Source organism: Cryptomeria japonica, chromosome 4, assembly GCF_030272615.1.
Source record: "Cryptomeria japonica chromosome 4, Sugi_1.0, whole genome shotgun sequence".
Classification (NCBI taxonomy): domain Eukaryota; kingdom Viridiplantae; phylum Streptophyta; class Pinopsida; order Cupressales; family Cupressaceae; genus Cryptomeria; species Cryptomeria japonica.
In genome coordinates this window covers 226,773,128-226,798,077 of record NC_081408.1, presented here as the reverse complement: position 1 = coordinate 226,798,077, position 24,950 = coordinate 226,773,128, and the positions used below count along the sequence as shown (strand labels likewise).

The 24,950-nt window shown below is 35.6% G+C and overlaps 1 protein-coding gene across 11 annotated transcripts in view; it reads left to right on the top strand.

The window, feature by feature from the left end:
* LOC131027240 (serine/threonine protein phosphatase 2A 55 kDa regulatory subunit B beta isoform) overlaps positions 1 to 24,950 on the top strand; it is a 75,571-nt gene that overhangs the window by 32,103 nt on the left and 18,518 nt on the right. For all 11 annotated transcript variants that reach the window (XM_057957255.1, XM_057957254.1, XM_057957253.1 and 8 more), the window contains 5 exons: positions 12,562 to 12,680; positions 15,943 to 16,066; positions 16,297 to 16,420; positions 17,956 to 18,024; positions 19,513 to 19,604. In XM_057957255.1, coding sequence (XP_057813238.1) covers positions 12,562 to 12,680; positions 15,943 to 16,066; positions 16,297 to 16,420; positions 17,956 to 18,024; positions 19,513 to 19,604 — 528 coding nt within the window. The remainder of the gene's footprint in view (positions 1 to 12,561; positions 12,681 to 15,942; positions 16,067 to 16,296; positions 16,421 to 17,955; positions 18,025 to 19,512; positions 19,605 to 24,950) is intronic.

The window sequence follows — 24,950 nt, the reverse complement described above, 5'->3', positions numbered from 1 at the left end:
CACCCATCGTGGTAATGATGATTGAGTTGTATTATTATTTTCCACTTTAAATGATAGAGCATAGGGAGTGAGGCTGGGTGGACACCTTTTTAATTAATAAATTTATACTTCAATCATTGGCTTCTACAGGATTGTAAGGGTGGTAGTTAGAAGAGTGCCTTCCTTATTGTGTTTATCCTTTGCATTCTTTATCTATAGTAGTTGAGATGCTCTGAGCTTGAAATAAGGAAGTTTCATGTCTATGACAATCCATTCTTAGGCAGCCTTGAGGAACGTGGCTTGTTCAGATGCACTACCGACTGTCTTATTGTGAGTGTGTTTGTTAGAGTTGGTGCCTTCCTTTTTCTGTTTATGCTTTTGCCATTTTTATGTATAGTAGCTTAAAAGTTCTGTGCTTGAAACTAAGAAGTTCCATCTCTTTGGCAATCCATTCTCTAGCATCCTTGAGGAATGTGGCTTGTTTAGCAGGATAGATAATTGCATTGTTTACCTGTGTGTGTGTGAAGCACCATCTGTGTTTGGTTCCCTTGAAATGTTGTGATTTTTGAAATTTTCTAATGTGACCCCTTGATCATAGGTGTTGGGATGATTTTTGCCTTGTTGAAAGTCGCATTAATTCTTGTTTTTCTGGCATGAATGCCATGGTGCCTTTCCCTGAACTTCACTTTGGCCATTGAAGCTAAAAAGCTAAAAATGTTTAAGAAAGCTAAATAGCTAAAAACTAAAAAGTGAACTGTGTTTTAATAAAAGCAGCAATAGTTGAACTGAAAACACTAAACCAACTAAAAAGCTAACTAAGTTGACAACTGAGATGACCATGAAGATGCCAACTAAGATGACCATTATTGAATAAATATAATATGATTTTAGTACCCTCCCTAATGGTCATCGTACTCGATACCCTACAAAAGACACTGCGAGTTTTTTGATCACAAATGCAATGCAAAGAACACTCTGCTGCTACAAATACCCTCCCAGGATCTGCAGAATGTTAATGACCAAGAGTCCTAGAAACCGTCAAACTTGATGTAATCCTTAGAAGCCTGAAACCACGATTTTGAGGAAAAATCGGCAAACCCTCCAATGAGCAACAAACACGATTTTGACAAAAACTGCAAAAATTTTTGTAGAAGAGCATTGAGCATTGTTTACTCTAGCAACTCCAAAATAGATCGCAACATACCATGGCTGTAGATGTTTGCCCCAACAACTTCAGGTGTGACCCAAAACAAACTGCAACAAAGCACGGTTTTTGTGAAAAAAATCGTCAAACCTTGAAATCTGAGGTTACAAATCATCATTTTTGTGGAAAAAACAGTAAAACTCAGATAACCAGAATCCCATGTGAACTTTGCGAATTACAAATGATAATTTTTAAGGAAAAATTATAAACCCTACAAACAATTTTTGACGAAAAAATCGTGAAAACCCACAAACAATTTTTGAGGAAAAATCGTGAAAACCTAAAAATGTCGCACAACAAAACACCAAACTTTGCGCAACAAAACCTTGATTTTTGAGGAAAAAAATCAAGCAAAACCCTCCCATGATTTTTTGTGGAGAAAATAAAAAAACCCCAAATGTTTTTTTAAGGGAAAAAATTATAAACCCCAAAAATAATTTTTAAGGAAGAAATTAAAAACCTAGTTAATTTTTTTCTAGGAAAAAAAAACAAAAAATCCGAGCCGAAATCCACACTATGGACGTCAACGATATGCAATTTCGTAAAAAAAAGCACCAAAAAATGACGTAGGTTGAACTGGAAAACAAAAACGCCACAAAACTCCAGACGCCCAAATGTACGGGAGGGCACAAAAAAAACCACGATAAAAAATAGGCCCGTGAAAAAAACATTGTGCCGCTAGAAAAAACGAAAATTGCGCAAATCGTGCCGCTCACCAAAAAAGCCGGACACAAAACAAAACACGAATCACAAAAAATAAAGGTCGTGAAAATCTGTCATGTCGGAAATCGTGCCAAAAAAAAAGACGTAGGTTGCAGAAAAACGTGCCGCTATTTGCAGAAAAAAAACCACGAAAGAAGACTTCGCAGACTCAGGTCTGAAAACCCTCGAAAAAAGAACAACACATAAAACCTCAGAATTTCCCACGATTTTGTTGCAAAAGAAGTCACGAAACCTTTAGAAAGAAGCCCACAAAAAAACAAAAGATCATAAACCCTTGCGATTTCCAAACAAAGATGCCCATGAAATTGCAAAGCAGAGATCCATGATTTATTTACGAATATACAAGGATGAATAGAACAATCATGGAGCTTGCAAGGAGTATGAGATTGCATGCAGGATTGCCATTACAATGTTGGGTAGATGTTGTGGATACTACTGTCAATAAATAGAGTAGTGAAAAAGTTAAATTACTCATTTTTGAAAACCTTAAGTTGTTAAGAGTTTGTCCATATTGACGTAGAAAATAGAACAAAACTAGAGGCAAAATCCAAGAAGTGTACTTTTATTGGATATGGAGTTAATGATTTTGGACTTGGTTATTGTTTATGGGATTATGAAAATCACAAAATCATTAGAAGTAGAGATGTCATATTCAATGAAAATATTATGTATAAAGATCAATTGCAGGGAAAGAAACAAGATAAGAAAATCACAGAATACACAATGCTTGATGAGATCCTCAGTGCTAGAAAATATTGAGCAACCAAAACAACAACAGATACCTCAAACTCTTGCAAGAAGATCGACCAAGATAAGTAGACCCCTTGAACAATACTCTCCCTCATTATATTAGGTATTATTGACTGATTTTGGTGAACCAACAAGATATGTAGAAGCAATGCAGGTTGAAACTAGAAAGAAGTGGGAGCAAGGAATGAAAGAGGAGATGGACTCTTTGATACAAAACAAGACATGGGATTTGGTTGAATTGCTTGAAGATAAAAGAGCATTGCCAAACAAATGGGTTTATAGGATAAAGGAAGAACATGGAGGCAAGAAAAGATATAAGGCCAAACTTGTTGTGAAAGGTTTTGCACAAAAAAAGGTATTGATTTTGATGAAATATTTTCTCCCATTCTTAAGATGACTTCAATTCGAACTATTCTAAGTCTTGTGGCTATAAAAGACTTGCATCTTGAACATTTAGATGTAAAGACAACTTTTCTCCATGGTGATTTGGAGGAAGAAATTTATATGTAACAACCACAGGGTTATGAGGTCAAAGGTAAGGAGGATTTAGTGTGCAAGTTAAAGAAAAACTTGTTTGGCCTAAAGCAAGCACCTCGACAATGGTATTTGAAATTTGGTAGCTCTATGGCTGAACAAGGTTACAATAGATGTCATTTTGATCATTGTGGCTATTTTAAGAGATTGGACAATGACAACATTATTATCCTGTTATTATATGTGGATGACATGCTTGTTGCCAGATCTAATATGCAACATATAACTGATTTAAACTAGAAATTAGCAAAGTCATTTTCTATGATGGATTTGGGTGCAGCAAAACAAATCCTTGGTATGAGAATAATTTTTTTTTTTGATCGGTGACATGGATTTTTAGCCTGGTCCAATTACCAGGTGAGGCCACAAACTGGGGGGCCTCATCCCCGCCTTACATATCTGAGGTATTAACACCTCTAAGTATTAGTTCTATTTAGCAGTCCTCTCCTTATCCCTCCACAGCGGCGAGCGAAAACCTCCTTATCACTCCACCAATCACGGTTCCTCCTTATCTCTCCACTCGTGAAGCGCGGCCTCCTTATCACTCCATCCTTGCCTGGGGCTACGCCGACTCATCTGTGGCGGTGTGAGTTGAACATGGGACCTCCCCATTCCGGGGTTCATGACTTTACCGTCACGCTGCTGGGTGAACCCCTTGGTATGAGAATAATTAGAGACAAGAAAAATCACACATTAACATTGTCTCAAATCGATTACATAGAAAAGGTGTTGAAAAGATTTTAGATGTAGGATACAAAACTGGTTAGTACACCTTTGCCCGGTCATTTTGAATTGACTAAGGAGATGCGTCTTGTCCCAAGACACATGAAGATATGGACTACATGTCCAAGCTTCTATACTCTTTAGCAGTTGGCAGCTTGATGTATGCCATGGTGTGTATAAGGCCAAATATTGCACATGCAATGGGAGTTGTGAGCAGGCATATGAACAATCTTGGAAAAGAGCTGTGGAATGCAATAAAGTGGATTCTCAAGTATTTGAGAGGTATTAGTACTCGGTCACTATTTTTGGAGGTTCTAATTTTACTCTCTAGGGATATGTTGACTCAGATTTAGCAGGAGGTATTGATCGCACGAGGAGCACAATAGGGTATGTGTTTACTGTAGGTGGAACAACAGTTAGTTGGATTTCACGATTGCAAAAGGTTGTTGCACTCTCCACCACAGAAGCAGAGTATGTTGCTGCTACCGAGGCTAGTCAGGTGATGATTTGGTTACAAAGGTTTATGGAAGAATTAGGAAAGCAGCACGAGAATAGCAAGTTGTATAGTGATAGTCAGAGTGCCATTTGTCTTGCAAAGAACTCAACCCTTCACTCTAAGACGAAACACATAGAACTCATGTACGATTTCATATGCTTAGTTTTAGAGGATGGACAGTTGAATTTAGAGAAGGTACACACTATCAGGAATCCTGTAGACATGTTGACCAAGGCAGTAACTTGAGAGAAACTAACTTCCTACTCAGTTTGTGTTGGCCTTCAAGCATGATAATAGTGGAAATGAGAAACAAGCCATGTCTAGGTGTGTCAATCCAGTGGGAGCTAATCTCCAAGTGGCAGATTGTTTGGTGTGGAGCTTGATCAGTCACCAAGTGGGAGATCGTTGGTATGTGGCGACTGATAATGTTGCTAGGCTTAAATTTTGGTGACTTTGTCAGCCGTGTCTACACCCTATATCAGTTAGTGTCAATCGTGTTTTCCCCCTATATCATTTTATCATTAGGTCATATATCTAACGGTGGATATTTTGTGCACTTTTGTTTGCCCTAGAAGGCAACCCTTTTTTATGAGGGCATTGTATTATGGCTGTATATCATATTGTAATTTGCTCTTCACTAAATAATAGAAAAGAAGTGGATGTAGCCCACATTGGGTGAAACATGTTAAATCTTTGTGTTATTGTGATTTGTCATTTTTGCCTCTTATTATTCATCATTATATTTAATATTGTTTTTTGCCCCAGTCTGCCTTCAACCCTAATAGGACGTCCCATATGTCTTCAGCTGTCCCCAGGACGGCTAGACGCTCCTGACGTCAGGGGATGGCATTTCCGAAAAAGCAGACGCAGTTTCCAATATCAGGCATAAAAGGGGATGTCATGAGGATGTTCCTTGGCTGTCCCCATGTCCCCCGGTATGGGGACGAGGTTTTAAAGACCAGGGATGTGTCCCTGGGTTTCCTAGGTTTCGACTTTATGCAATTTGGCTGCAGTATTGTAGAAGCTGGTGACATATCTTAATGGAATCAATGGATATAGGAAGAACATTATTAGTAGAGGACAGTCTGATCACTCTTTCACAATTATTCCTAGGCTTTATTCCTTGGGATTTAGGGATCTTCAACCTCTAGGATCTCTCCATCTTCTTGAATCTCTAGTGGACCTTGGATGCACAACTATCTTCCTCTAATGCTTTCCCTTGTCTAATTTCTCCTCTTCGCTGCTTTGCGACATGTGAAACAGTTATATAGACTTGTACAAACTCAAGTCTCAAATGGAAACTGAACAGTCTAAAGGATGTGGAGAATTGAGGAAGCTGGTATGCCATGGGTTGCTTTTTGTCACATAATGAAACTTCTGCTTATCATCAGGGGGTGATTAAGAAATTGCTGGCTGTGTAACAAAATTGCCAGTGTTACTTGTAAAACATTTGTTGGCAATATGCTGCCTTTTCTGATGAAACTGCCATGTACCAGGATAAAACCACCTGGCAGTTTTGCACAGAAGACAGAAACACCCTTCTTTCAAAATTTCTTGTTTGCCAAATTCGGTTGTGAGATGTCCAATGCCATTCCAACTTTCTCCAACAACCTTAATTGCTGATTCTGTCTGAAACCTCTACTTCCTTTAACTGTGCTCTTCTTCTGTCACATCACTGTTGCAGATTGAACTCCTTTCTAGGCACTTTATCATGGATCACAGGGTCTTCAATCTAGAAGATGTTTTCTATCGGTATCAGAAATTTCTTGTGGGTAGGGAGTCTCTCTTCACATTATCATCTCCTTGCATATTTGCCCAATCAGATAAGCTGATAACAAAACAGAAACCAAGGATTTGAATTCAGGAATCTGAATACATCAAACATTATTAGACACAAGGAAAATAACTTTGACTGTAATGTCCCCTTATTAATATTCCTAGATTAGGCAATACTAAAGCTTGCAGATACATGGAAATCACTTCCAGTTTGCTTAAAGAAATAAGTCTTTTTGTAATGGTTTGACATTTGAACACATATCTATATCTTAATAGAAATAGCGAGATTAATAACTGATCTGAATTCTCGGTCAAAGAGGGTCTGATATTATAACTGTCCTTTAATAGGACCGAGATTCAAGAAAATTGCTGTCTGATCTGATCTTGATGTATACGTAATTGGCTGACTGTGTCTGATTCACAATAATGTCTGCCACTGATTTGCATAGAGGCAATTTGCTCAAAGAGCAGATCAACCTTGGATATGTATATCAGAAGAAAATGTTCGATGATCCCCAAATGACTGATTTTGATCTTCCTCTTATACCCTGCTAGATAGAAGGGATGCACCTCTTGAGTTATGAAAGAACATATCCCTTCCTAATTACGTCTCTTCACAACATAAACGAATCACATCTCTTCTTATATTTGGTCAAACTTAACTAATCACACCTTTCCATATTGCCAACATAATCATCTCAATACGAATTGCTATCTTCCAATTAATGTTGATTTTTATCATTAATCGAAGCTGGTTTGGATGACGGAGTTGGTTTACCTTAAATCATATTTGGTTTACATATTATTTCATCTGGATAAGGAGACTCTCTATTCATCAGCGGTATTGCTCACCATTGATACAATCATAATTGTTGTTTAATATTATTGATCAATACATCGTGTTTCAATTCATTGTATATACCTAATCGATTGCTGAGCCATACCATAAAATGCTTGGTGTCTTCAGCGATAATCGTGATCTCCTTCATGTTCGTAATCATGGCCATGCTGCTGAGAATACATTCCCGACCATCGAACTCTGTATGGAATCGTATTTGGAGCATCCGTTCTTCGACTCAGCTTTAATAAATGGCTAGGACTATCGTTTAACATTGATCGATATTAATCCTAACGATACACATCTGGCAACATCTATGGATATGGTGATGCGTGTTCTATCTGGCTGTCTCAGTCATGATATTATTTAGCATATGGTGAATCGTCCATGTATCATAGTTGTCTTTACTCGAATGTTCTCATTAGATATTTATTTTATTACTATTCATTTATTTATATTACTTTTATTATTATTATTTAATAAATATGAAATTAATATTGATATTTAATAAATATAAATTATATATTAAATCTTGTCTGTTGGTTAAATAAATATTTTATATTTTAATTGTATTATTATTTAATTTTTAATTTCTATTCTAGAGTGGCATCATCGTGTTTTGATTGTCTGGATGGGGACATCACATTGACAATAAACAATTAATCACGGAAATAATGATAAAACTGTGGAGGGATGAATTTATTGAGATGTGACCACTTATTGATTGGATTGCACCAAGTCCTCAACATGAGAAAATAGGGTGAATGCAATACAAACCAATCTTATTGGAGCCTATCTTTTAGCACCCACTCCTTTGATAAGGTTTGATAATTATTAATGGAGCAGCTGCCTTTCTTATTTCATATCTTTTTCTTTTATGCAGAGCAAGCAAACAACAATATTAGCAATTTTAACTGAACTCCTTTCTAGTTAGCAATAATCACAGTTTAGTCTGACTGTAAGCTTAACTTTTAGCCTTATCTGGGCCTGCTGGCCTGCCCACTTATCTGTGCCTTAGCACTGTCACCTTGATAAGTGGATCTTGATTGACTCCTGTGTCAGCGAGGAAGCCAGCTGTAAAGATCTGAACTAAAACCATACGAAATAACAAACCCAGAAATATCACAGTAAATAATATTTTATTAATTTATATACATTTCTCTAAAACAGTACATAAGCATATTGATATTCATCAAACTAATACAGCTTTATAAACACGTCCACATGTGGAACTAGACACTATTGATATTTCAGATGTGAGTCTGAATGCTGACCTGCTGCTTAATGTTTTCCGTCCTCGAAAGGTCTGATCCCTGCTCCTGAAGGGTTTCCTGTGAAAACACACTGTTACACCATGGAAATGAAATGGTTTTTGTTTTGTCATATCTCAAGTGTATCGCTTCTCCTCTTTCCAGTGCATTATATAATTCTCCTTCTCAATCATAGGTGGTCATTTCTTGATTGATGACAGTTGACTGATAAGTTTTTCCTTACATTGATGGCAGATAACTGGCAAATTTGTTCCTTATTTAACTGATTCTAACTTAAAGTAAATTAAGTTCTAACTAACTGACCACACACCCTCCTCATTCCAGTCCACTACAGTTCTAACTGCTTGACAGGTGTGGACAGGTACGAAACCAACATCGAACTTAGTCACTGTAACTAAAGACTCAGTCACTGCTAAATTGGAAGACACCCAGATACAGCCATCTTTTTCCAAACACGAAAATTCCAAACTGAATGCTTAAAGTAATTACATGCTATTCCTACACTGCTATAGGTATATCAATAGCAGTGTTAGAATTTTATTGATAAAACAACCAAAACAATCTGGTTAGAGATTTTTCTAAAATCTTATTTATGTCATCAATGTAATAGAATTCAAATTAAAGTTGCACTGGTTGTATCGTAACCTGAAAAACATAACCTTTGCCTTGGCATCATATTCTGCCAATGTTGAATTATTTTATCCATTTGTTGTTTTCAATCAACTAGTTTAAAGCAGGCCCATTCATTCCTTTAGAAGTAGATTTTTTTGTGCTTTTTTTCTTCCCCTTATTTTGATTTTTAAAACGTCCATCTATTAATGTTAAGTAAAAGAGCTGACAAATCAGCAAACATTTGTGGTCGAAGCCATTTAATTATAAATTTTCAAAACATTGGCTTTGAAATACCAAGACATCTAACAAATGCAAAAAGCTAGAAAGCTACAGCAGAATAGAAGGCCCACTTTAGTAAATATTCCTGGAAAAGGATAGTCTGGTAGGGAAGTCCATAAGTTGCAGTTTCCTACACAAGCCATGTGTCCTTGAACCATTTTCACAGAGAAGTGAAGAAAGTCTTCTGGAAAAGTGGTCTAGTTCTTTTGGTTGTCATGGGCATTTGTTGAGCCCCAGAGCCTGTCTACTTCCGCATATGTTGGTTTAAAAAACAAGCATCCATTTTCAAGGTGTTGGCCAAAGAAAAGGCCCAGATCCCTAAGGCCTGAGCTGCTTGCTTGAAAATTTGAAATCTCCTTCAGAGACAACTGGGTCAGCATCCATGAAGCAGAGGGTATGCTTTGGATATGGTGGAGGAATTCTCACTAGGTTCATAGACCTCAGAGGTTTGTCATCTTTTGTTTTCTTTCCTTACAACAGCAGTTTCAGCTTTTCAATTGAGAGAATTGTCATCCTTAGAGTGTTTTAGTTTTAACTTTTACTAGCAGTTGTGTGAATTTTGCTACTTACTTTATTTCATCCATCATCTAGTCTCTGGCCACTGGCTTTGATACCTTTCTCTGAGAGAGAATCTACACTACGCTGCCTTCTTTTCAACAATAGCAAATTCAAGTATTTGTGCCGTTTAACACTTCCAGATCATTGCTATAACCTTTTGTCTATTTCTTATAAAGTATATGTATAATCTTTTGAGGAATCTACAACCATTCACATCTGGTAATTCAGTTGTTTGGGTCCTATTGTAATGCCCTGAGATTTTTCCTAACACTTTAATGGACATTAACTAGACAAACACAGCTTTTGTAATATAGATGCGACTCGACAGTGCCACAATGCACTTCATATGATGGTTCAAGTGCCACCCAACCATGTGGAACCCTTAGGTCCCACCCTTAAATTAGGAGACAATCGACTCAGGTAGATCAACACACAAAACACGGGGTTGGACAAGTATACAATCTCTATATCTCAAATGTAGGTTCACCAAGGAAGCATACATGAATAAATGGCTACTATTGAATACATATACATACCCAAATATCTAATCACAATATTACACCAATTAAACATGCACGAGGAGATCATCCAACACTATGAAGCATGCACATGAAACATCATACAAGGCGCAATATATGTCTGCACATGTATTGGGAACAACACACCAATCAGACTTATGTATAGATATCACAAGCATCCGTCAGATATGCCATCCGATGTACAAGAGGGAAGAGAGGGTTGTCCTAGGTACTCGCAATGGAGTGTCATTTCAAGTATCAACCATGTGAAGGTTGAGAAGCATGCCCCCATACCATGGAGGTCATTTCAAGTATCAACCGTTATTGGAATGAAAGTCTATCCCAAGATCCACAGTGTTGCAGATGCCAGGCCACCATGCCTATCACACATTTTACTTATGTTTTGTTTAGACATCTTGTTGCCTTAATCTTATTCAAGATACAAATGGATGGTTGAAAGAGTACATTCCATTCTAGCCTAGGGTAACTCTTGTGGCTTCATAACAAAAGCACATAAACACAACATATTTCTACATGGTACATTTAATTCAGAATTGCTTGCTTTCCAGTTTCATAACAAAGCACATGGAAGTTTCTTCACAATTTTTGAGGCCTCAAAGCAAAATTTTCCAACTTTCCAAAGAACAAAATTCAATAATTCAAGCATTGTCTTTTGGAGCTATGCATGGAAAACACTCTTTTCCAAAAATGTAAGATTGAGGAAATTTTGCGATAGTTTGCAGCAAAAATGAATAATCCCCATGTGAACAAAATGGAGATTGTTGGATTGATTCTCACCAATCCAACTACCCATCCATACAGTCTTTCCCTACTAAAAGAATGCCAATGCGTCCACTTAAGGTTGGCATGGCAAACATACAAGGAAAGTTAACACAAAGAAGAGAAGATGAAACCCTTATCCTCCACCAAAAGCACCACAAGAAGGAGAGATGAAATCTATTGAAATGAAGCTCCTTCCACACACATTCAAACAACTGTTTGACCAAGAATCCTACACCAGAATCCAAGGGCAGCACATTCAGAGTCTAACGACCAAGAGAGGAGAACATAAAGGAAAAGTATTCAATTTTTTTGCTTAAATAAATAATATGTTTTTGCAGTAAAACATAGGTGTCATTGCTTCACACAACAACAGTAAAATACCTGGCAGAAAATACAAAAATTATAATTAAATCTATTACCAGCACACAATAAGCTTATAGAAAATCATTAAATAAATCTAATTGCAGAAGTCAGAAATATTATGGGAAAATGATTAAATAAAATGGCTTGATAAGATGTAATCATCTGACTTGGATTTACATTCACAAGGCTACACAAGACACCTCATAGTTCGATTTTGAGTGAGACAGGAAGGTAAAACACATCACACATACTCAAGTTGACGTTCTCCAATTAATCAGTTTTGGGGATAACTTGCGCCAGCACAGTCAAGGATAACATGAAACGTAATTACCAATACAAAATAGTTGAGGCATAGTATATAATATCCACCAAGAGATAATATCAAAATACATATCTAACTGAAAATCTTCTAACACTAGCATGATTCTGACATACAGCTGCAAAATGCATAATCACAACGCTCAACTCAATGAGCATAGGCAAAATCACATTTATTAATGAAAAGGGTGAAACTAATGCACTGTTGAACCCAAGCAGAAGCAAAACCACACATGAATGTAAGTCTAGGCGCATAAATGCACACCTTGATGGCAGTCCACATGAACATTGTCAGCAAGTATGATGGTAGTACGCAATACACAATGCAAGTCCAAACATATGCAAATCCACGCACACGTGATTCATACTCTTAAAAAGCAACACAAAAATAAAATTATTGGCAAGTATGACATGGTATGTATTGAAATCCAAAGTACAAATTTTTATTGACAACTTGTGCTGATGGCAATTCAAAGCACTGCATGCAGTGATAAGACAAAATCACAGCATATGTACCCAAAACCCCCCTGACCAAACACTTGATACAAGAAATAAATAATAATATCCAAAATAGAATAAAGATCGACACACAAACATTCATGGGCATTCCACCTATCCCCATAGGCATTATTCATTAATGCAGGTAAAAGTCTCTTAAGTAATGCCAATTGTTTTTATCTGCATGTTTCAACAGTAATTGACTTTGAATCTCCAAATCTCTTTGTTGGTTGCACAGTTATTTCTGTTATATTTAATTTTTTAAACATTCAACTTTATATGTTTTGTAGATAGTGGATTTTTAATATCAAAATTTGGTTTTTCTTTGTGTCATGCAGTGATGGGGAAACATACATATCAGCAGATGATCTACGCATAAATTTGTGGAACTTGGAAATAAGTGATCAATGCTTCAATATTGTTGATATTAAACCTACCAACATGGAAGAGCTTACTGGTAATGGATCTGTAGTAGCAAGAACTTAGCACTATATCTAGTCCGCTTTTTTTAAGTGAGAACTGGAAAACTATATTTGTATGGGTCTTTATTATGACACTAAAACACAATAGATAACATGCCTAGAGATTATATCGAGTTTCAACTTTAACTGGAACAGAAGGGCTACTTAAATTGTCAAGAAATATGTAATGCTTCCTACAACACTATTTCTAATCATAAAAGAGTAGACAAAATTGAAAAATATAGGATAAACTTTACTGAAAAGGAGGTAGTTTTCACAGTGTGTCAAATTATGGCATTTTATCAGGATTCACTATGTAGTTTTTGAGTCAAACTCATAATCCCGTATTTCATGAATGATTGTTCACATGAACCTATTTCTCATGAGCATGAATGGTCAACTTAACACTCATTGCATTTAGGTGATACTACATGGATAAGCATGCTTGAATCAGAGTAGAACTGGATGGGTAACATCCCAGGAAGTCCCAAGGCTTCAACTGTGAGCATGACCTAGATGCAATGAGTGCTAAGTGGACCATTCATGGTAATGAGAGACAGGTTCATGTGAACAACTACTCATGAAATATGGGACAATGAGTTTGACTCAAAAGTAACATGGTTGAATCCTGATAAAAAATCATAATTTAAACTTAACTGCTAACTGTTCAACTATACTGATGATGGATCACGAAGTATGATCCAGAGTAAGGTTGCTTTAGAATTATAGTTTATATTGTTTTCATGCTTTAGAATTATAGTTCATATTGTTTTCATGTATATTTGAATTGGACGACTAGACTAGAAAAGACAGTGAAGAAAGGCGTAAACTGTGAAAAACTAAACTTGAGAGGTAATTGTGCTTGGGCCTTGCACAATCCCATTTTTAACAAATATTTGTTGTCTCAGGAGAAAGCAAGGATTCTAGGTCAAGGAGTTGTTGGAAAATGCTGAACAATTAAAGGTCATGGGTTAGTTATTGTACTTAGTGTTGAGAACACGGTTATACTTAGAGGGGGGATGAATCAGTATAACATCAAACTTTTACTTTTTCAACTTAATAACAAAGGCACATAACTTAATTCCAAAGCATATTCATTTCATATAAACATTCACATAAAATTTAACTACCATGTAACACAAGTAGAATACAAGATATATATGTGGAAACTCTTACGGGAGAAAACCACGGCAAAATAGCTTCCTTTATATAGAAAACTTCTTTTCCAAATTTGTAGGTATCTACCATCAACCCACTAGAGGCACCAACTCCTCACTCAGTTAGAGGCACCGACCTCTCATTCAGATTTCTACCTTTTGACAGATGATGGATGATCCTATTCTTCACAAATCTTGTTATAGTCAACTTCTCAACTGATCACAAGTTTGCCATAATAATCTTCACAAAATGCTATAATGATGGTCTTGTACCACTTCTAAATCTGTCTATAACCTGATCATAAATCAACCATAAATATTTCCATAAATCTGCTAGATGTTTCCTTTTAAAACTTCAATCTTCAACTTGGTATATTCTTTACATACATGAAATTCATATGCCTGCGCTTCTATGGACTGAACTTTATTTTTTACCACACCTTATTACCCTTCATCTCCTTTGGTAACTGCGGGTGTATATGTATGATTTATCTTCTTTAATGTTTGCACATTAAGTGCATTTCATATACTCTTGATAGATTTTCTTTTATATCTGCATTACACTATTTCAATAAAGCTGCAGTCTTCTTCTTATCAAAGGCCTTTGGTATATAAACTTTATATCTTTTTAAACTCAATACACACTTTCCATCCTCAATATATCTTGTTTTTATATATATCCTTATGTCCTTTTATGAAAGTAATATATCTCTTGGTCATAACCAACCGCACCTTTTGGAATAACAAAAAGAATATATTTCTAAATGAATTGTTTAGTGATCTTATTGGATGCAAATAGCATCACTTGAAATAACTCTATTAAATTGCTCCTTTTGAAGATTTGCTGACTTGTTTTATATGAATTGTTTCTTGTCTTTAATAAATTGGTTCACCGACTTTGTTAGAGATTTCTTTTATGATAATTTCATTGCCACGCAAATATTATCCCTATTTATTAACTGCTGGTTGTTTTTACTGACAAACATATGCGCTTGTCTTTTCTAGAAAAAATAACTTCAATCACTATTACGGGAGTCATCTATATTGAAGGAACACCAGTCTCCATTGTTCATAACACTTTATTTTCAATGTTTCATTCTTTATCAGGCTTGCTTGATAATAATCTTTGGTATGTAATATAACTGATTACCAGATCAGCAATTTTCCATTTTGACTTCCATCATATGCTCATTTATGCTTATTTGTTTGGACATTGACTATGCATCTATTTGTGACAAATCGCATCATTAGTTTTCTCTAAGAAAGTTACACCTTTCTTACAACAGTTCACTGCCTTTAGAGATTTTTGTCTTCACTTTTATCTCTGCTCATTAATAATCACTCACCAGGGATGAAGTCAACTGTTTTATAAAGTCGACCATATTGACATAAACTTCATGCCATAAGAAGGTATAGTCTTTGTCTTTTATGATCTTGCCATTTCATAAACTCCCCAATTATAATGATCACCATCCGTTTTCTCAATCTGCTGTTTGCATATGTTTGGAGATCATCTAATTATCATTTTGACATCAATGACAACCTCCAAATGTCTACATATACCCTTAACAGAATGCCATTTAAAAAGTATTTATCATCTCAGGACAAAGCAAGGATTCTAGGCTGAAGAATTGTTGGAAAGACACTAAACAACTAAAGATTATGGGTTAAATTTTTAATAAGTATGTAGATGGTTGAATGCTCATAACAAATTTGGGAATATATATCAGAAAGATATGAAAGATGACAAAGGAGGAATTTCTACAGATATGCTGAAAATCTTAACTGTCATTCATAGGTTGGCTCTTGCTCATTCAATATGAGTATTTCAAATTTTAAGTTTGCATGGGTATCTTATATCATGTAATACTGTCATGAATACCTAGAGCATCTGGATATTCTTTATTTTCTATTTGCTTTTATTTCTCAAGGAAACTTTTTTCAGCTCTCTTATTCTTTTCCTTATTCGAATAATGGTTTCTTTGGATCCATTAGTTGTATGACCGTAATCTATCAAATGACTTGTCCAAATTTTTGGCTTCTAATCCTGCTGCTGGTCCATTTTTAAATTCTGAATCATTATATCCTATGTTAATTGCAGAGGTGATAACATCGGCAGAATTTCACCCTAGTCACTGCAATATGTTAGCTTACAGTAGTTCAAAGGGCACTATTCGACTTATTGACATGCGACAATCGGCTTTATGTGACAGATATTCAAAAGTGTATGACATTTCCTTAGAATTTCTTTCTGAAGTATTTTTCTTCTTTATGTATAGAGATTTCCAGACCAAAGGGCTTTTTACTTTTGTAAACAGTGTGGTCCTTCTTAGGGTTTACAGATGTGGTGTTCAATGATGCTTATATGTCACTTATATGGCTGATACTAAAGACCATTTCAATTGTGGAGTTATGATGTATTTGAATTTTTACTTCATTTATGCTATCTTTGTAGATTTGAGGAGCAGGAAACACCTGGTTCAAGATCATTTTTTACCGAGATAATTGCTTCTGTTTCTGATATAAAGTTTGCTAAGGATGGCAGACATATTTTGAGTCGTGATTTCATGACCCTAAAGGTACAATTTACTTTACTAATACATTTGATAGCATATCATTCAGAATTTCCATTGACAGTGTATTTACTTAAAAAATTCTTGTGACTTTGCTGAATTTGCAGTGTATTGTTTGTACCTTTTAGCATGTGAAATTCGCTTTGTTTATTCTTAAATGATTCATTTGCTGTCATCGACAAAAAAGTTTTACAAACTATGTTTATCCGTGTAAGGTTGTTTTATTTGTCATTTGTTGTAGTGTGTGCTGTAAGTTTTTGTTTTTTATGTTTACTTTTCTGTGATATTACAGCATGCTATTCCTTGTGTATATTGAATTTGTATTCAGCTTAAATAGCCCTTGTGAGTTTTGCATTTGGCTGTTGCATGCCTTCTTCTGTGCAGATATCACTTCTCTCTTTCTAAATCATTACGAGAAGTTCTTAGTAACATTTGTTGGTTTTTTCAATTTGCAAAATTGAATCAACGACAAGAATGTTGCTTTGCATTTTTGTAGAAACAACAGTCATACTGTCATTGATATAAACTTTTATAAACTACTTTTTTTTATGTACACGATTTATTTTGGACTTGTTTTAACATGCTTTCTTATTGGTTGCAATTTAATAGTGTTTATTTTTTTGTGATTTACACGGAAGGTTGGTTAGTGATTGGTAAAATACTAAGTTGCCAGAAAATGGAAGATGAACTCAGCAACATTCCTTGAATCCCCAGAACTGAAAATGTTCTGGAACACCCACACTGTAAATAAATAAATTAGAGAGTAAATCAATTAATCAACGAATAAAGGAATAAATAAATACATATATATTTATACATGGTCAGAAAATATATAATTTTCAAATTTTCTGTACAAAATAAAAATGATATAAAACCATGGAAATGGGTCAGAAATGCTAGGAAGTATTTGAGCAATTTCTTTTCATTTGGGGAATTGAAAGACTTGAAAACAGGGATCCCCTATTGAATATATTGAAAGACCATACTTATGGGTTTTGGTTCAGGTGCAAGACTAGGGACAGATATCCTATCCAGTCTAGATTGTTTTTAATTTTATCTCTTTGTTTGGGGCGATTTTCTCTGGTCATCCTGATACTGCTTATTGTGTCTCACTATATTTTTTTTTACTCCCATTGAACTACTTTGGTCATAGGCAGTATTATAATTTCTTTCACTCTCTCTGGTTGCATGCTGCTAGAGCTTCAATTGCAAAACTAAATTTCTTCTCAAGCTAATCTTTTATTTAAGTTAAAATGTTCACATGCAAGCCTTCATCCGAGTATTCTTTTTTTAATGAAGATTCTTCGTCAATTGTGAATCTTCATGCACAACATTAGTAGTATGTTTCATCATTTATGTAGACTGCTGTTATTAATTGGATGTTTTATTAAGTATCATGTTTTAGTCTGTAGCAAATGCACTTTGCAAAAAATATTAAGCATATTGTATTGAAAATTTTGTTTTGTTTTTCTATTAATATGATAAGTGCTTGTAATATGGTAGGTTAATATCTTCTATGTCCATTTTATCTTTGTCTGCAGCTGTGGGACTTAAACATGGAATCAAGTCCAGTTGCGACTTTCAAGGTTCATGAATATCTAAGGCCTAAGGTCAGTGTTCCTATTTTGTTATTTTATCTAAATTGTCAATTATTCTATTTGAGATACCTGACTGGAAAGTTTCAAAGCAAATGCCCAATTGTAGATTTGTATTATTGCTGACTAAATGAGCTAATTTTAATCTGTTTATTATATGTTGAGGAATTTGTAAGTGTAGGCAGCGGTTGTACATCTATCTGTTATTGCATTTGAAATCAGAAAACAGTTATTTGGGAAACAATGATATGGACTTATGACAGGTTAACATTTGTACTAGAAGACAAATGACAATTACATTTGAGTCAGTTTGCCTTCATTTGCATGGAATTAGAAGTTGCTTAGGAAGATTTATTTGCCAGAGATCATTTCACTTTCTGCATATTGGATTTTGTATGGTTAGCTGTGTCTCTTTTGACAAAATGGGACTCGATCCATTCCTAGTATACTACGATGTGGTCATAGTAGCATAGTCAAAGTACACAAATTGTTGATAAAATTTTGTTGTTACCACATATCATACTGAGTCTGAATTCTGTGTGATTTTTCTGGTTCCTTTTGTGATGGTTTATTTAGGGCTGTATTCTGGAAGGAATATCAATGACCATGCTTTCTTTGGGTAGATATATGTGAAGATTAGAATTAAGGCAAGGAATGCACGTTCATTAACACACACATCTGTCTTTTATTAGTTGTTTTTGTTGTCTTTTAATTGGAAAGTATTCACTAGAGAGTTCCACTGCAGGCTGTTGTTTCAAAGATTTATTGTGAGTTTGAAATGTGAAACTAAAAATGCACATCTACATTGATAGATAGTGATTTTCCAACGATTGGTACTTGTTGTGCAATTAGTGTTATTTCTAATCTGTTAAAAAAGATATTTAATTATAACTTTATGAAGGATGATTTGGAGTTTATCCATTTAGATGACTTTCTCGATTTTCAGATTTGACTCAAATACTTCTTCCAAACAATAAAATATTAAAAAGCGATTGACTTAGTTCTTTGAAACTCTTTTTATTGGTTGCTTTTAGCTATGAATTCTGAAGCATCACATTCTTTTGAGGTAGGGGAGGATCTCACTGATGTTTTGTAGACCTTTTTAATTTCCTTTCTTTACTTGGTAGCTAACCCTAATCTTTATATAAGACTAGCATCTATATTTAAGAACTAAGTTCCAGCGTTCCCATAATAGGCGACCTAGTGACTGCAAAAATATTTTTCTGTCTGCTTCAACTCAAATTTTAGATAATCTGATGGATTTGTGCTTGCAGAAATAATATGTTGTAGGGCAATAAATATTGGAAACATTATATTTTTTTTCTTGAAATTCTTTCCAAAATACGATTAAAAAAATAAATCATTAGCTTCTTATACAAGCTTTCCCTCTGTCATTTAGATGGGGATATTATAAATATTCATGTTTGTTTAAATCTATCAATACATATTTGAATTTATAGTATATATTTTGATTATTACTGACAAACTCTCTTGGTTTGGCAGTTATGTGATTTGTATGAAAATGATTCGATATTTGATAAGTTTGAGTGCTGCCTTGGTGGTAATGGACTTCATATGGCAACTGGGTCTTACAGGTTTGTATTTTCTAATTTCAAGGACGTGCCCTGTCAAAAGGAGTCTTCTTTTTGATGAAAATACCATCTTTGTTGGTTGGTTAATGTCTACATCTGCATTGGATCATGCCTGTGTGATATTTATATTAGATGCGAATAAATGATCTATTAGGTTAGATGGGAATTTTAACTGCATTTGACCACATATATTTTGAAGTTTGAATTGAACATAGGTAGATGGAAATTCTAACTACATTTGATCATATGTATTTTGAAGTTTGAAGTTTGAACCTTTTTGTAAACTCCACTTTGGTCAGTCTTTAACTAAGTTAATAACAGGGTTACACAGTTTTGGATAGTGGGGATAGGTCTCCAGGAAGGGACCAAGGGCCTTGGTTTGGGGATGATGATGCAAATATATATACTACAAATGAAACTTGAAATACTAACATCGTATTACAATGAAAATTCAAAATACTGAACATTACTATATTTTATTCAAATGATGAGTACATTCAAAATTTAAATACAACTGGCCAATAGGCTCAATGCCATTGATCAATTCCAAACTCCGTGCCACTCTTGTCTTAACTCACACTATAGGACTTCTCAAGGTCAAGCTCCTCCAAACCAATACCAACCCATCTTGTTTTTGCTAGTCATCATCTCGTGTTGGCTCCTTTGGTTTTACATTGCATTGGGCTGCTGGACTCTTCTTGTATGTAAGCATGTTGTGGTCATCAAGACACAAAGTGCTATATACATCTACAAGCTTCTCTGCCCTCCTAAAGGTAAGCTTGTTCTTCTTAATTGACTGGATGAACTTATAAGTAGACTAGTTCGTCTCAGTAGTACAAGAACTAAAAACTTGGACAACAGATTAATGGTTAGTGTGGTTATCAAAGTAGGCCCATGTATGGCCCAGCACAAAATTGGGTCGTCCTATGCCATAGTCTCCCTCTCTAGATTGGCCTCTTCTAGATATCTGCCAGGAGTGGAGAATTTTGTATAGTTATTACAAATTATTGATGCATTATTTGCATTGTACATCTTGTGATTAACTGCCATGAACCTCACCTTCACCTTAGCATCTTGCATAGGGACAACTTTGCTTAGCCTTTGCACATGCCGCTTTGAGTTCAATGCATAGGTTGTCATTTGCAAGGGAGTGTTGAGATTCTCCTGCCTCTATTGAATGATTGGTTGAAGATGTTCATGATAGAACCAAGATTGGGGTTTTTCTTTTGTTCATTGGCCTTCATTTGGTTGAGCATATTGACAATGCACTCTTACACCTCTCAAAGGCTAGGTGCATGTGTTCCCATATCTAATCATTGTGAAGAGTGGAGAAATGTAAAGCATTCCCCTTTACCATCTCCTTCACCCCATTCCCCTGCTTTGACTTAGAATTGGGCCAATGATAACACTCCTATAATGATCATTAGTTGCAATCCCTCTTGCAATTTAAGCATCCTCTTCAAGAGATATCTAATCTGTATGGGTTTCAGAAATTCCTTCTTGGAGAAGGTTCTGAAAAGTGATTGTGAAGTGTGGTGGTTGTAAATAAATATTTGCATATCTCTAGCATCATTAATGACCTATTTGATCCAAGAAAATTTGCCAATGCCCTCGAGTGCATTATTCATATTATGAACACAAGGAGTTCACCAAGTATGTTTGAAGGCTGCTTCAATCAACTTCCTTGTAACCTTGCACATATAGGTTGCATCTGTAACTACTTGCATCTCTTTCTCTGGACCAACCTCTGTAATATCATCTCTAAGGATTTGGAACCGAAAATTGGTATCTTTGTGGTGCTTTGAAGTTTTGAACAATTGAAAATCCTAAGGAAGTAAGGCTCTCTGTACATGCGACCATGATGTTGATGAGTGAACGATGCCTAATGTTTGTTTATCCATCGATGGTTATTAATTTTGGAATAGTTTTTATCCAACATGGCTGTACCCAGTTTTGTCTTTCTTGGTAGCACATATGACAGTCCTGCACTTACTATCTTTGCCACAACCTCCTTATAATGAAAGCTAGTCACATGGAATGGAATGCCATTGGCAAAGAAGAATTTGCCAATGGCTTCATTTGCCTTATCCTTATTTTACATAGCGAATAGCTCTGCGACCGTGTTGGCAGCATCACTACTTTTTAGTATTAGTCATTTTTTGTGTCCTGTTAGTCTATGATGTCCCTAAACTATGTGAAAAAAGTAGGAATTTGTGGCCCTTGGAAAGTTCTAATACTAGGAGGAGCATGACGCATTGGTGGCATAGTAGCAGCTGTAGGTGTTTTTTGATCAACAAATTTCCACAATCCATTTATTTCATCCCTTTGTTTGAGTGAAAACTGGTCACATAGCTCCACACGTTTTTGCCTTGAACATGAAGGAGGTGTGCATTATTGCTTCTTTGAATTTCAAGTTGATAGAAATTGCATCTCCATAGCATAGTGCTCCCTATTGCCCCAAGTTTTGCTTGTAACTTGGTTGCAAATTTTTGTAAAGGGGACTTCTTTTTGAAGGGACTCTTGGTAAATTCTTTTAATAACTTGGAAGGGCAATAAAAATGTGCACTCCCGATGAAACTAGTTGCCTCACCCCCCACTTTTGTACTTAAGAGTCTCAGATTCAACCCCTTTAGGCTCTTGCTGACTCCTATTGTCACTCATGCTTTGAGAACTCATAGTGACATAACAAAAAATGAAACTTATGGTTTAAATTTTAATCTATACATGTGTCATTCTGCATGGACTCAATGCGGAGATTTTATTTTTTTTTTTCTTACTTTGGGTTGCATGAAGTGCGGAAGTAGAGGATGCACATAAATTAGAATCCTAATTTGACTAGTAATAAGTAATAACTTATTAATCAGCCATATATGCAAATTTAATTTAAAACAAATTAAAAATCGAAAAATAAATAAAAACCTAAAATACTGCTCTTATAAATATAAAGTAAAAACAGCACTTAACAACTCTAAAAACTATTGAAGTATTATTAGTTATTATTTAATGGTCATTATTGTAATGTATGTTAGTTTAGTTACTTTCTATTTCTGCCTTTTGTTCACAATTGTTTCTATATTATAATTGCCTATATGTAAACTTTCGCTTTCATAATTAATTATGCAATTACCATTTCATGGTATTAGAGCCAGTTTTAATTTTTGGTGAATTTTTAAAATAGCATATTTGTGGCTAATCCTAAACAGTTTTTTGAAAATCGTTTAGAAGTTTTTTTGATTTAAAAAAAAAACAAAAATCATGTGGAAGTATTCTCAGAACAATATTGAAGAATAATTTTTCAAAGGTTGGTTTTTAACTGAGAATCGTGGGTTAGCAGAATTTGTATCTAAAAATTGTGTCAGACTTTCTGCTCAAAGTTGCACCGTTATTTTTTACAAATCTCATTGTCTCTTTCTCTGTTTGTGACCTGTGTGCTGTTTACTATTCCAGGCACGAGGGTTTCTTGCGTCTGGTTTGTGTCGGCCTGTGAAGAAGGGTTTTTTGCTTGCGATCTACGCGACATATTGTCTTTCCTCCGCACAACATAGTTTTATTCACGACAATTCTTCCTCCATAAGGCTCATGCAATGGGAGGCGTCATTCCATGATGGGTCTTTGGATTCAACTGTGGGGTTTTTGATTGTTTTCATCTGCAGATTGCGGCTTTTCAAAATTTTCCACGACGGGACTCTACATTTTTCCACGAAGGGAGGGTTTTTTTGACAGGGACTTGTGTTGTGTCGTGCGGAAGGGGTTCACGTTTTGTGTTGTGTCGTGTGGGAGGGTTTTCAAATCTCTCTACTCTTTATCAACTACGACCTAGGGTTTTATAAAACTTGTTGTTTTTTGATGATTTTTGTAATCAATTTTGTGGGTCTTCAAAAAAAAAAATTGGTTATGTTCAATTTTTGACTGATTTTTTAATAAAATCAGAATATTTTGCCTCGAGATATGTGCCCTGAAATTTGTGTAAAGGTTTTGACTAGAAAAAGCAAATTGTTTTTTCCAAGTTTGTTGCTGCACATTTACCTCATTATTTTGTGCATCAAAAAGTGGGAGGGATGGCATTGTTGACCAACGTCATGTTGGAAAATAATCAGCTCTTCAGTGGGAAAAATTACAACACATGCTCACAATCTTTGAATAGCGGTGTCTAGACCAGATTGTTCTAGGTAAGATTGCTCGTCCCTCGGCAGTAGGAAAAGACCATGACAAGTTCGATGGAGTGCAATCAGGAAGCGATGATGCTCATCAAGTTGTTAGTCACCGATGACATGCTTCTACAAGTGTCGTCTGACAAGACAGCTATAGAGATTTGGACGCATGTGAAGGATCTCCATAAAACGTTAGACAAGAGCCAAGTATTTTTTCTGAAGAATATATTGTTTTCAATCATGATGGGCAATAAGATGTCTCTGCAGGAGCATCTTACAAAGATCAAGGATATACATAATCAACTGGAGGCTATTGGTCGCAAGATGGAGGAAGAAGACATGGTGGTAATCACGCTCAAAAGTTTACCACACTCCTATGAACATGTTGTGGCGGGAAAAGCGAGATCGGGTGACTAGGACCTAATCCCACTTTTGCCAACACATTGGGAATACGAAAGAGCCTAGGGAGGTAGATCACTTTAGCTACTTCTTGTGAGAAAGAGAGAGCCAAGGATTACCTCTTAGGGTTTCTATTCCTCTTGTTGCAAATGATGAGAAAAATTAGGGTTTGAATGATCAACTAGGCTAGGAGATTAAGAATGAAGCATAAATGAACTCAGAATTGAACAAACCTACAGATCTGAAACTGAGATACTGAAAGCATGAAAGGGAGAGGATTCTGGATGTGTATCTGATGTTGCAAATTGAACAAAACTGACCTGGACTAGGGTGCCACGCCACTGTCCTATTTCTGCAGACAGGAGGCTACAACTGAAAGATTGCAAATCTGATGACCTGAAGCTGCAACCTGCTAAAAATCACTGAAAAGCAGAGGGACCATGGCGCCACGCCACTGTCTTGGGCAGGACCAGGGCGACACACCCCTGTCCTAGGTAGATTAGGGCAGATCTGATGATTCTGGGTGGTTCCTGTTCCTTTTGTTGAGCTGGAAGTGCCTCTGGGTACCTGTTTCTGCACCTGCAACTGAAAAGGGAAAGTTTGGGTGGCTATATAGGGTTTTGCCAATAATGTACTGAAAATGTGTGTGCTAGAACCTTTTGTGTATGCAAGATCCTAAAATGAAAGTAAACAATCTAGAGCAAGCCTAAAGAGTAAACCCTAATTGCTTGTAATTGACAAAGTAAATGCTCTAAATCAATGATGCAAAGTGATCTAAAGCATGAATGTAAATATGCAA